Source organism: Homalodisca vitripennis, chromosome X (assembly GCF_021130785.1).
Source record: "Homalodisca vitripennis isolate AUS2020 chromosome X, UT_GWSS_2.1, whole genome shotgun sequence".
In the NCBI taxonomy this organism is placed as follows: Eukaryota; Metazoa; Arthropoda; class Insecta; order Hemiptera; family Cicadellidae; genus Homalodisca; species Homalodisca vitripennis.
The window spans coordinates 91845353-91860401 of NC_060215.1; the positions used below are offsets into that span (position 1 = coordinate 91845353).

The window sequence follows — 15049 nt, forward strand, 5'->3', positions numbered from 1 at the left end:
TACATATCAAAAAGGAGGAAATAAGAAATTCCTTTTCAGAAACAATATAATCTAAAATGAAAAATCCAATTTATACTATGACTCATATGTTTACTGAGAAAGCAGTTACTTTTGGTTGTCGTAACAGCCTCGTAGTAGTGAGTACAGGCAATTTGTTACTAATTTATAAGATAAAACAGTTCAGTTTCGTTATGGTCAAATATATAACAAAATAAAACGGTAGCTCTTACTTCCATGACAGAAAATACATCTTTAGATTCAGGTAGTTCCATCTTGTTTGAGCTGTGCTCAAATGATTTGCCTTGACCTTGGAAAGTCAGGATATTGCTGACAATGCCTTTGACAAAGTTTAATTGCCAGTCTTCCATGGATTCATCTGTAAATAATTCTGGACTCTGTAACAAAAATCCATATATTAAGTGTTTTAGCTGTTCTACATGCCTGCAGTGATATTAGTAAATATCAATGATTATTTTATTTCATTAGTATATAAAACAGAACAAGCAAGATACCATTCATTTTGTTCCTACAAAACTAAATATATGACAATGTTTAAACATATATCATTAGCTGTATACTTATGAATATGAAGGTTACAAAATGTTTTTGGTGCAGAAAATCTGAGTGAAAAAACTAACTCATGGTCTTTTGAAAGCTTCTGGGATTGGAAGCTATCAATATAATATAACCACAGAGTAATAAATGAAAATGTGACTAACTATTATAGCTACTAAAATACATATTATAGCTACTATACAAATAAGAAAGGATATATTTACTGTACATTTATGAAGGTGAGTGGAATAACATAGTTTGATGGTAAAGCAACAGCTCAAATTTATTTCTTTTGGTTTGGAAAATGTTATAAATAACAGTAAATTCTCAAATATTTAGGGAAGTGCTGATCTTGATTGTAGGACTGTAGGTCCACGCCTAGTTTGACAAGGGTGGCTGACGTCACTTTTCTGCAGGGTAGGACAGTTAGTCCAACCCTGGTCGCAAAAAAGTTTGAAATAAGAAGTGTTGTTATTATCAAGCTTACTCTATGGTTTCACGACTAAATGTAAGGTAATTTATGATTGTGCTACTATAAAACAATGTTTACACAGAACAATTGACTAAAGTTAACAGGCTCTTATACTATTATATAAATGTCTTTTTTCTTAAGTTAGAAATGGCGTAACTAACCTGACTTTATTTTATGTATATAATTTTGTTTCATTCTATTTGCAGCTGTCTTATGTAGTGTATTGAAAACTATTTAGCAGATATAGAGTTTAGATCTCGAAACATCCATTCAAGTGCTGCAGTGTGAGTACGACAATCCCTTGTCAACCCCTCGTCAAAAGAAACCCGTGAGTCGGACAGTGGGTCCCAGGCCGGGACCGTGGACCCACTGTCCACCCCTTAAGAAGTAGGTAAGAAATGCTTCCCCGCTGATCTTTTATTATAAATTTTAAATCCCAAAGAGTATTTCACCAAGTAAAATTACAGTATGGACAATCCAGTTTATAAAGTAACTGTAAAATTAAATAACATGTTATGCAAGAGAACCTGTGAAATATTATGAATAAACACCCAAGCATAAACTTGTATCAATTTTAAAGTCAACCACCATATTTCAAGTAATAGAAATGTCCAAACTAAATTTTGTTAAATATTTGAAAGAATTGTGTGCAAACTGGATACTGATTTATTTCAATTTCCTCAGTAAAGATTTATAGAAAAACTTTGATGTTCAAAGATTTCCATTATTAGTGAAATATGTATTCAGAGTTAAGTAAAAGTAAAATAAGTCATTTTGCTTCTTTTAGAAACATATAAAAGCACTAGTGTAACTATTAGTATAATCTCAATTATAAGTTAAACAAATTTATAGGCTTCTATGTAATGTTATATCAAAATCAAAGTGCTAAAATCGTACATGACTAAGGATTGTAAATTACCAGTAATTATATGAACATATATGATTCTTTTTGTGCCTCCGATAAAACTGAAATTTGTTTAAATTGGCATGTTATTCAATGCTATAAATCACAAGCTAATGAACTATAAAGCCTATTTACTCATAATTCCATCTTGAACATCAGATTTGTTGAAGTCATATAAGCCATATTTGGAGCAACGGCCTCGTTCATTACAAGTATGCCCTATTTCCAGTGAGGACCTCGGTCTGACCACCTCGGAAGTTAGATGGTATTTATAAACACTAAATTACACCGATTCCACAACTCTTATACTCACATTACAAATTTACATTAAAAAACAATAGTTCAACAGTTAGTAACTGTGAGAGATCCAATACTTGATTGTCAATTTCCTGTATTTAGGTGATTTATCAACACGTAGAAAAATCCATTATGGCACCCACATCCTGTATTGTTTATGTTCCTAATGCTTATAAAAAATCTGATATGTCATACACCCTATACAGTTCAGACACCTAAATTCAACCTATCATTGCTATAACATTAATTATTAAAGACATTTTTTAAATTATTTTTACACTTAAAAAATTTGTCATATATAAATGCTAAACACTAATACAACATTCAAGGCACAAACTTGACATTATTATTGAGCTATTAAGAAAAATGTACCATTTTATCAACAGTGATTAGAGCAGTAATGTGAGGCTTTATCAAATAATATGCCTATAAATCCAATCATTAACTAATTCCACCCAACAACCTGGGGCCATTTATTAAATAGCATTTTTTAAATTATAAGTGAAAAGTATGAACTACCAAAGACCAACAAGTGGTTTTTTATTGAAAGACAAATACAATTTCAAACAAGAGTAAAATGATTGTGATCGTCAATACTTTTTCACCTGTTAGTGTCTATCTAAGGATTTATATACTCACACTGGTATAAAATAAATAGTAAAGTTTACTGAAAACTAGTGCTAAACAGTGTTTTGAGGCTAAAATATAATTTTTATAAATTATAGATAGTTTAGGCTTAAAATATATGTAATACGTATTTTTAGACATACCCTTGACAAGCATGGGCTACTGTTTTACTACTTTAGATCATTTAAACTGACAGATCTAGAATAAAGATATAGAAATAAAAAGTTTTTGTGCCCACCTTCTCCATAGGACACAGTTGGGCTATTATCTATCAAGACCAGTTTCAGATTGAGGTCTACACTTGTACTAACACATGTATGTACGTAACTCCATGATACACAGGTCAGGCAGTCGGATACAGAATGAAGGTATAGGATGGGTGTTATTCATAAATATTCTTTAACCTATTTATTAGTCAACCTAAATTGTCAGATCATGGACATATTGTTAAATTATTATACATCTCAAATTAATTGATCTTACCTTAAATTTTGAGAGCTTCACAACAGTCGTTGAACGTATAAACGGTATCTTAATGGAGGTATAGTTCTTTGGATCTGGCCCATTCCACCAGCCTTCAGGAAGTTCCTCATGGATTCTGATGTGGTGAAATTTGAAGAACTAAAATATGTAGAGAACATTAAGTACATACAAATATGTTTATGCTCAAAATGTTAATATGTATCTTGGTAAACCGAAGCTGTGTCTTTTTCTGTTATATCTGTGTTGTTATTTTCCCCTTGTTGTAACTTTTAGCTAGCAAGAATTTCTTCTCTACGTATTTGAATTAAAATATTAATAAAATAATTTAAAAATGTAAAGCAAATTTAAAAAGTTGTAACATTTTTGTCTGAAATAAAATTGTTTAAACAATAAAGTAAAAGCTTAATAGTTTCTCCTTGCCAAATGAGTTATCAAAATTGACTACCGCTGACTCGTATGGACACATGCGTTCTTGTATTCCTCAGTAGAGGCTTGAAAGTTTGGAATGTTTAGCGATTTTGTGTTATGTATGAACTTGTAATTTGAGCACTACAGATTTGTGAGAAATCCATATAATATCTCTATGAGTTCCTTCCATCGGTGAATTGCCTCCAATCAGCTGATTTCTGTGTTCAAAAAAGCCCTGACGCTCAAGCAACTAACACTTAAATAGAAAATGTTGAAAAGCTGAGTGTGAGTTTTAAAGTGATTTTCAAGTTTCATAAAAACTTTTCAAAATGGATGTATACGATTTGCGCCGATGGTCAGAATTTTAATTAGGGTAGGTTTACGGCAACCCAAAAGATACATCAAAGTGCGCCAGTGGTTGCTATTGTCGTTACAATGGGCCAAGGACAAGCAGGCGCGCCAGGACTGATGATCCAACTCTGAGCAACTATGATTGCTGAAGCTTTTTAGACCGCGCTATCAATGCTTGTATGTTTTAAGAGAAAAACTGTTGTTTATACATCAAATGCCCACACTGCTTGTAGTAAACCCGAGAACTCTGAAATGAGATCTTCAAAATAGGAATGAGAATCCAATTTTATCTCAATGTATACTAATAATTAAAATATGAATTAATTTGTTTTAGTAAAAATATAGGCTAACTATTTTTATACATAGTAAATATGAAGTTAGATGATCGTTATGACTCATTTTTTGGATATCAGGTCCGTTTAACCATTGTCTCTTTGCAGGGAGAAAACCGGTGCAAGTTTGAAACAAATTAACAAGATCATATCAGTATTGTTTTAGATAACATTTTTTGAAGTCAGGTTAAACAAACAAATTTAGTTTTAACGTCACAACTGGATGATACATTTAACAACAACTTATGTTAAGCACATGACTTAGGAGAGTGTTTTATTTGTAATAGACATTCTTTACAACCATGGCAACATTGCTAGTTACAATACAACATAGTTTGCTTGAATAAAAATAATAATAAAAGCTTTGCTGTTATAATATACTAAATAGTATAAAACTTCCAACTCCATCAACGTTAAACTATTTTCTGAAAAAGGACGTATTTGACGTACCTGAAAAATAATATTACACGGAGATAAATTACTCTCTTCGACTACTTATTCCCCCTCCCCTTTTAAATCAATCGTTTAATAAGTATGTCTAATACATACATTTAAACTTACTATCTTAAATAGTGGTCGGCGTTACCCTTCCCATAAAACGTAATGGGCTATTTAGATTAAAGTGTGGACTGTTGAGATACAGATCACAGGTTTATAGCCTAAACTGTTGAGACAGAATATACTTATAATACTCTCAATGGAAATACAAAAGGTATGGAGAGTAACAAAAAGGTTGTGTAGAAAATAGACCTTTCGATTGACTGTCTCTGAAAAGTGACCATCGACGCACATCGACTACTCCCGTCAAAGTTAATGTCAACAAAATCCAAATATTTAAGTGTTTACGATGCCAACACTAGATATGTTAATCAAAATACTCGCACCAAACCAGGGACAAACGAACCTATCTGTAACACGAAGGCTATACCCTGGCACTTTTATTTTCTGTTGTTACATTGTGACCATGTAGAACATTAAAAAAGTAACAAACTTGCCACAGTGGATGATCTGAAATAGCTGATACAATATTTCAGAAGTGAAATTCAAGCAGCTCGTAACTTTCAACAATCCCAAATTAGCCACATGATTTTCAGAATATCACATGCCGTATTCTTTAATGTGCCGTATAGAATTTGATAAAGTAAGTAGAGTCAGGAGGAAGTCCAAAAGCAGAAAACTCTCAGAAAGAGGTGGTGGGAGAGCTTGTCAAATAACCATTGAAATTAAAAATACAGGTGAGCTAGTGGCCTCAAGTTTAAGGCGTCATACTCTATCTGAGCTAGAGATAATGTAGATTCAAATCCTGTTTGGGACCAAAGCACTTTCTATCATTACTGTCGATCTTAAACAGTACCGACTCTCCAATTATTCCGTTAGAGAGATGCTCGCACAGGCCAGGGCTCATGAGGGTGGGCAGAATAAGTCTAACAGAGAATAGGCCTCTCCTATTTTAAAGAAAAAATATATTATCAATCTGATCTTAGCGTTCAGTCACAGGAACAACAGTTACCCGGAATGATGAGTAGTTTGTTGGATGTCCTCTCATGAACTTGTACTAATAACAACTGATTGTGAAGTTGTCTTACGATAGAATATTTGATTTTGAAAGGACTTGAAAAACAATTAAATGTGTTGTACTTTACCAGTGGTATTAAATTAAAACCTTTCCTATGCTCCAAGAATCGACATTCAACAACTGGTGTGTTCAAGTTGCCAGAATTTCCTAGAAGTGAAATTGCACACAGCCTTCTCAAATATCATTGGTACCAGACCAACAGCTACGAGTGAACTGTACGCACGTGTACTTGTGGTCCATGCGTCGGTAACCGAGAATCGGCGATGGACATATACCTTAGTCTTGTTTTCTCTACTAAAACCTAAGCGCTGATAAGATATAGAGTAGTTCTGATGGTGAAAGGTGAAACTTTACTAAATTACTTTACCTTTAAAAGAAGAAACGTGGGAGAGTGACTCTGAACTCGTATCTCTCCCCCGTAGCGGAATCCAGAATACTGAGGCTTGAGCCCTGGCAGCCCTGTCAAGTCCTGACCCTCCACGGAGAACACGAACTCCTTCTGTGGTGGCCATCCTGCACAGTAAAATAAATGAAAAATTACAAAAACCTGCAATGACAAACTTACATTTTAACGTTTTCCACATTGGTAAAATACGTTACCCACAAAGAGCTTTCTTCTGAGGATGGAAATTATGGGTGATTAAAGGATTGTTAATAAAAAATATTATATATTTTAGTCAGAACAATGTGATTAGATTAAAATTACTTTCTTATATACATAGGTAATTTTAGATTTAGTGAAATAATTAACGGGACTAACGTAAATAAATACTCGACATGGAGAGCTGTTTGTAAAGGAGTTCCACATGGTTTTGTGCCTGGTTTATTATTATTCTCGTATATAAAAGATGTGACAAATGCAATAAGTAATTAATTATAAACTTCACTTATATGTTGTTGACTTGCTTACATACACTTTCCACTAAACTACAAACTACACTACACTTTATTTAAACTCTGCTGTAACTGTAATGACTAGCGACGTTGATGAAATCGCAAAATGGCCCTTCAGACATGGACTCAAACTCGATGAAAGTAAACCTCACGCTATACTTATCGGCAACTTCAGAATCCTTAGTAAAATTGACTTGATTACTGTACTAAGACTTAAACTCAACAATAAAGAACTTGAGTATTGCGATAATGTAAAGAACCTTGAACAATGTCAAAACACTCGGTATGGACTGATCAGGTCGTTGGAACATGTACGAGTAATATAGTATTTATAACCTTAAACGTGTTGCTCTATTTTTAACCTTTAATGTAAAATTTAAGGTGGCAAATACTCTGATTACGCCGCATTTTAATTATTGTGAATTGTGTATAATGCTATGAATGTTGAGTTGGGACAGCCTACAAAGAGCTCAAAACCATTGAATCATATTAATTTTCAGTTTAAGGCGGGATGGTGATCATGAGCCTCCAGTTTTTGAACACCTATTCTTGTCTGTTCTGTTCTATCATATTCTTGTTCTTAAAGTAATGGACACTAATAAATGCGAAAGATGTATTTTCACTTTAACATCACTGAACTATCTACTCGTAGGAGAGCATCTTTTCTATCCTTCCGGATAAAACCAGAATTCTTGGCAAGCGTTCTAGTTTCAGAGCAGGGGTCGCGGATATGTTGCATGAGAGGGTGTGATGCGGTCTGGTTCATTGGTTTGCTTTAAGGATAAATGTGTAAATGATTTGAATAGACGCTTTACTAATCTATAAATGTATTATAAATCAGTATGTTGTAATATTATTTTTAAGTCGCATTTTCAATAATCTATTTATCCTTTTGATATTGTGTTACCTAAATTATTATATTCTTTTCAAATAATCCTATACGTTTCATTAGTATAGTTTGAAAAAATTATTGCATTTATGTTAAATGAAATAGGGGACTTTATGGTTTTAACTTTGCCTCCATTAACCGTAAGGTTATTTCATTTCATTTTATGGCGAGTTTCCCAAAGACCATTTTATGTGAATATGTAGTTATGTTAAGAGTGTATAAAATATATATATAATATAGTATAGTTACAAAATAAACTACAATATTGATACCAATGAGAAACTTTGGCAACTCGTTTGTTATAATCCACATAACATTCATGTATGTTTATGAAACCATATAGCTATAAACACATTTTGAGATTAGTTAAATACCGTCATGTAATTCAATTATTGAGTATCCATACCTCAACATACACCTGATGACTTTACTGTGAAACAACATTAACCAAAATATTTCGGCATATGTAATAGAATGCTACCTATTCATTTATATAAATTGCCGCAGAAATTTGTTCACTTACCGTATTCAACAGACAGGCACCCAACAAAGACCACTGAAACAGAGAAGCAAGATTAACACTTACGTGATACATACGTTTTTACATGCTTGGTATTGTGTAGTAAAATTGATTAATAATAAGTAGTAGATAAATTATTTGTGTTAAATACTATTTGTACAATAAATAGTCTTAAAAGTAAACGTAGTGTTAACCAGCCGTACAATCCCTGAGTAATGACTCTTCACATTCAATGGTGGATGATATAATAGAATAAGAATAAGAAATATTTTATTCCAAACTTTGTACAATTTTACAATAAATGAAAATGGTGGAAATACTAGCCAGCTGAACAAGTAGCGATGGCTAGTGCAAAGATAACTTAACTATGTGTTTTACACTGACAGTCAGTCTACATAACTATCTTCTCGTGTACCTGGTCGACACCACAGCACTCGCAATCTATGCTTGAACAAAATAAGTCTTTATACAAAAATAATATATACTTAAAAAAATAATAAACGTAAAATTAAATTAAAGTATTACACCACAGAATTGTTTCATCAACCACTTCTAAGTGAAAAAAGATATTCTATTTTACATAGACAAATTAAAGTGTGGAAAATAACTCAATCTAATGATGCCTGTTTCTATCTATTCTATATCTATACCTAGTCTACCTGTTTTTATTTGCAGCTTACGATAAAATCGTAAATAAATAACTTACGTCATCTTTAGCCAGTAACCATTTTGTAACTTTAGCCAAAAACTGTTTGCAGTTTTTATTGTTTATTTTAACGAAATTTGGCAATTGATTGTAAATTTTGGGGCCCAAAAAATGAAACTCTTTTTGAAAATCGATTTTTTTTACTTTAGGATGAGTGTAGAGCCCGCGAGCCAATATAGAGTTCGGCAAACAAATTTTACGCAATCGTAGCTCTAGATGTAGGTAATTATATATAAAGGGGTTGTTTAGCAGAGATGAATGATAAAGGGATAACCTAGTGTCAGTTACTATAATAGAAAGTTCTTATTTTTAGGTGGGGCTTTGGACATCACTTGATGTACATTTTACACTACACTTTAAAACAATGTACATCTTGAACTATGCTTACGTTAAATTATTTTGCTGAACTTCATTGGATGTAAAGTCACTAACTATCTTAAAAACTATTTCATAAGTCCAGTATTCATTTACTAATTTTAACTTTCACAATTTAAGCCAAGATAAGAATATTAAACCATCTAGAACACGACCTACACTGGGAATGATTAAAATCTTAAACCAGCGTATTTTTTTGAAGAGTGAAAGGCCGGATTTTCTGCATCGTGCTCTATTAATAAAGATATTGATGTATCTTTGATGTACTAATCAAGTTGATGTATAACTCGACCTATACTCGCATTTAAGATTTCCTTCTGACTCCTTTCGGGCCATCTCCCTAACATGGCAAACAATGGTTGTTACTTTAAAAAGTAGATTTATAGGTGCAGTAATGATGTACCAAGTTTTATTGCTTTATCTGTATTCGTTGGTGAGTTATCAAGCCCGTGCGGGACTTTTTCATACCCCGTATAAGCAAATTGTCATAATTATGCATTGACACATTGGAATGTAAACCAAAGTAATATTAATAGGTTTAAAAATTTTCAAAATATAATGCGACAAATTAGTTGATGTTCAGGAAGGAACCGATATTCAACATTGGAACCTCCGATTTCCACAAGTGAGGATCAACAAGGTATCTGTTGGTGTACATATGGTGGTATGGTGTATGTTTCGGGTTTTCTATTGCTTCTGTAACTTATAATGCTCAGTAAAACTCATACTGAGGAATATTTATGGCATTTATATAATTTCCTGCGTGTGTCAATGTAATGGTCACTACTACCTCTGAGAGAACTTCTAAAGATGTGACGGAGCAAGAATTTCCAGGTCCTATGGTGAAGAGCGTTTTGATGCTGTTTTTTTTAGTTCTGCACCAAAGTTGGTTTAGTTTTAGTTGGTTAACTGCCGCAGGAAGATATCTCACTTCTAGATTAGAAGATAGCACGCCCGACATAGTCGGGGGGTGGTTTAGTAGGCTGCAGACTCATGCATAACAGTCATCGTCCTCGCAAGGGCAACACTAAGGCTGAAGAAGAGGATGAAGTCTAAAGAGTAAAAGAAGGTGCGTTACTACCCTTAATACTACATGTGTGCAACATCTGGATCCCTGTGACCAGTAGGTTCGGTAACGGCAGGAGTCCCGTAATGTTTAACCTAAATACTTTATTGATTTTGTTTCGTCTTGTTTTTGCATAAATTAACAACACCCTCTCCTTATTTAAGAATATAATTAATTATCATTCGTTTGTTTGAATCCAGAACAAAAACTTTCTAAAAGTTGCTATCACTGTGTTTTCTTCAATTATGGTAGTTAATGAGTCAATGAATCAATTAAGATAAAATCGCCTGGTTATCAAAACGAGTTTTCATATTCGCCTCACTGGTCAAGTATACTGTATTTAAAGTTAAATATTTAACTAACTATTGTTAATGTATATGAGCCTGTGTTTGTGAGCTATTAAAGCCAGCTTTGTTTTTTTAGTTTTATGAGAGGATGGAGGAAAGTTGAGCATGGGTATTGTACGTTGCATGCATATTTTAAATAAATAAGTGGATCATACTTTGTATTCGTTGAACTGCTCCTATACTAAATTGTGTTATTTCCTATGGCTTTCATGTCACTGTGGTTAATCAGTACAAACAAAAATTGCAATTGGCGTTAGATCATGATATGGACCAAGGATGATAAAACTATAAATTAAATGTTTTACACTATGATTCTTGCGCATTGTAGAACAGTTCGGTCGGTCTTGACTGCTGTTGGTGGTAAAGGCGGCGAACCGAAATATTCGTCTTCTGACCGCTCTGTATGGCAAACTTCGAGCGGAGGCGGCGGCGTGAAGATTCTAAAATTTGTCGCAAACCTGATTTGTCAGTCAGATATCATGGCTTCGAGTCAGTTATTCCACCACGATGGTGGTTGTAGAATTAGTTAATGCCGTGGATATACGTACAGTTTTTAGTAACCAAGATCAGCCATTATTGTTATGATGTTAAATTAAGACGTAATGCGTTAGGAACGCTTTATTCATGTCTTCAATTGGGACGCTATACTCTTTAAGATATAGCACTCTCTACTTCTAGCCTTGCTTTACCCATTCATGGAACACTATAGGTCTGAGAAGGAAAATGAAGGAAGGCGAGAGTTAGTGGGGTTAATATTAGTGGTTAAAAAGTGCATCGCTCAAGAGTTTCTATCTTGTGCTTTCTATTTTTACCTAAGATTTCTTACACCGCGAGGCCATTGATCCTCCAAGAGTTAGTGGAATTGGAACGAGCTATAAGTGCTTATCTCGATTAAGAATCAATTTACACACAAGAATATCCTTTACGAGACCTTAACAGGGATGGAGCTAAGGAACTGACAGAATGAGGAACAGCAGTTTCGTGTTTGACCTGACCTGTGGAGAGTCTCATATGACAGCCTGTTCCGCCTAGAGATGTCGGTCGTAACGTTCTTGATGGGTTATGCTCCAGATGTTATAGCGATTACTATTGCCGAAAATCGAGGTCACTTACTCGCGTTTATTCCTCATACGTCTGCTTCTCGGGATGAGACTATGTCTGCATGGTCTTCAAGGTCGAGTCCAGGTATCAGGTGAGTGGAGCATCAACGTATATCCTGAATGGTAATGAACAACTTGAAAATTTTGCACTTCTTTTAATCTCAATTGCATATATTACATTTCGATGCAATTGGGTATCATTATCGGAGAATTTTAACTTATTAAACCATTCCGTTCGTATTATGGTTCGTTATTATTTGATTTTCCATTATTTCTAGTTTCCTGTGGACTCTCTGTCCCTCCCGCTCTATCACCTTCCCTCTCTCCTCTTCCTCACCCCTCTTTTTTCTGCCCGCCCTCCATTGTTTAATGATTCATGCAACGTTTATAAAAGTACAAATAATCATCCATAGTAATTGTAGCTGTACTCTATTCCGGATAGTGCTGAGGCACGGAATACCTCACTTATGGTGGTGAGCAATATCTCTAGTCTTTCCTGACAGCCGTAGCCCTCGAAGAACCTTTACTACTACATACACCAGACTGACCCACACGTACCCACAGCTGGCGTTGCATCGTTTTAAACCTGCCGGCTACAAGTCCCCAACTAATACAACGGCGTACAAACTTTTAACGCATTGAAATAATTTGATAAATCATGTTTTCTCCACGAAAATACCAAATACAATATGTCTAAACCTTGCATAATTGTAACAACGTTAAGTAGTGTATTAATGATTTAAATGTAGTCCAATTTTTTTAATGTCACCCTTATTATTTCATATGTAAATCGCATTTAAATTATTAAAGAAAATGTGTTATGAAGATAAATATGCAATAACATTAATTGAATTAAATAAGAATTGTAAGTCGGGAACACATTCCACGACTATTAGGACAATGAGCGCACATGCTAGAGAGCTTTGATCCAGGACTATTTGTATTTGGCTTGGGCCGAAGACTGTGTTAGTCCTTCAGGAGTCCAGACAGAGGGCGAGTTTCTGGAGGCTACATCTCAGAGTTGTAGATACTTTTTAAATGGTTTAATTTGCACGTGTGGACTTTCTTTCCCTTAGAGACTCGTATTAGTATGAACGGAATTTAGATCACAAGTGCCACGCCGATTGTCCGGTTCATTACCATTAAGGCCGTGAAATAGATTTGTGGATAAAATGTGTTTGAGTTTTTAATTCAGAAATTTTAATGATAATATCCTTGGAAATATTCAATTTTGTAATCAGTCCTCCCCACCCTCCCCAAAAAAGGCTGACGGTAATAACTTTGTACAGAATGAGCATGAGTTGTAGCTTCAATGCCTAACATGGTCTTTTATTAATTTGTGTCTTATGGAAATTATGTATTAATGAAATAAAATTTTAGGTGACATGTTTTTAATATTTTTCTTAAGACATTAATTTGTTAAACGAATCGTGTAATTTCTGCCACTCATCTTTCATTTACTTACTGTCAAAAGTCCATACCCTTATCTTCGAACGTTTTATTGGCCTAATTATAAGATGCCCCCAATTCAGTTCCAAAAGCCCACCATTTTTCGTAGAATTAATAAAAAATTTATATTTTTCCTGTCTTCAAAAATGGCACATTCATCATATGTTTGTTATGTGTCTGGATTGATGTACTTATCCGGTTATTTATCCTCGCTAAAAGGATGCTAACTTTTGTTCCTTTTACGGTAGATTCCTGGCTCATAGAATATTGGTAAGGGATTCTATAATAATATAATAGTGGTAAGGAATATTTTTGTCACGTTGACTGTTAGCTCTCCGTCTGCGACCATATTCGGACAGTGTGCAGCAGTGCCTTAGGATCTATGTATATTTTTAAAATCTAATTTAATAAACAGTAAATTGTACGTGGAGACATAATTGAAACGACATGTGAGCGTCTGAACTATAAACATTGTCTTATTCCCTGTCAACTTTACTTTAGTTACTCGTTACTGAATAATTAAATAATAAAATGTACTCGGGACTTTCTGCAGATCTAGCCAATACTCAAATATGTCTCCGAAAATGATTATTTTGACTTACCGGAGAGTACGAGAAATGGTAGAAACAGAGTCCAGCCCATGTTGGTGTTGGGTCATCAGCGAACGCGCGTCTAGCGACCACGAGGCTGATAAATCCCGCAGTGCTGACAGCTGAGTAAGCGGGAGCAAAGGACCAGATAACCCGCAATTCACTCCACACTGCACTTTGATGCTAATAGTTTTTATCTTGCATCACTAATTTTAGCACGAGTTTACATATTTTTAATGAGTATCAATGGTAAACAATGTATTTTATTTTAGTGTACTAATACGTGCTATGTGTCTGTTTGACGAAACAGCCTGGGCTTTATTTCCTAATATTCATATCAACTGACAGTGATCAATATATATATATATATATATATATATATATATATATATATATATATATTAGAAGTGTGTATATAGTGCATGTTGTATTGAGTTAATTCAAGAGAATATTCAGAGCTGTGATAAAATTTAATGCGAATTTATTACAAAATCTGTTCTGGGTGAAGATTGTCGTTAAGCTCATTTCCCAATGCATTTTTCCCCAAATGATATATTTTAATTTTCACACTTGTTATTTCCTTGTAGCTTTAGCCCACGGCTGTTTCATGATGTATAGTTTTAATACATTAACAATAAAAAAGACGCACATTGCACAACTAAATGCTTCATGCCCACTCAACTTAAGGCAATTTATTAATTCGATCACACAGAAGAGATCAAACGATATAAATATATGTCTCGGTGGATTGCTTAAATTGTTCAATAGTTTTCTTTTGTGAAATTTTATACATGTTTTAAATTACAACTAGCATTTCTTTAAATATAATATATTCTTATAAAATCAAGCCACAAATGATCATAACTGAAAAAATAACACCACATTATTTCTTGTAATAAGAAGAACAACACTTTAACATGTGTTCATAAAAATGTGTTCATAATATTAAAATTAAACCTTGTAGAGTTAAGGATCAGTATAAAATTGGACCTTGAAAAAAGGCCAATAGGATATCGTGTCTGACACAACACGGACATACAGCGTAAAAGTGACATTTTAATATAGCAAATTATAAAGATAAGCATGGGTTTTTGACACCATTCTCAGT

At 33.8% G+C, this 15049-nt stretch overlaps 1 protein-coding gene across 2 annotated transcripts in view; it reads right to left on the reverse strand.

Moving 5' to 3' along the window:
- The window catches only part of LOC124369398 (vitellogenin-2-like), an 89679-nt gene extending 75599 nt beyond the window's left edge, over positions 1-14080 (reverse strand). For both annotated transcript variants that reach the window (XM_046827400.1, XM_046827401.1), the window contains exons 1-5: positions 13954-14080; positions 8312-8344; positions 6373-6518; positions 3339-3476; positions 231-395 (exon numbers count right to left, since the gene is read on the reverse strand). In XM_046827400.1, the coding sequence (XP_046683356.1) occupies positions 231-395; positions 3339-3476; positions 6373-6518; positions 8312-8344; positions 13954-13993 (522 nt within the window). In that variant the 5' untranslated portion in view covers positions 13994-14080. The remainder of the gene's footprint in view (positions 1-230; positions 396-3338; positions 3477-6372; positions 6519-8311; positions 8345-13953) is intronic.
- Between the last annotated feature and the right edge of the window lie 969 nt (positions 14081-15049).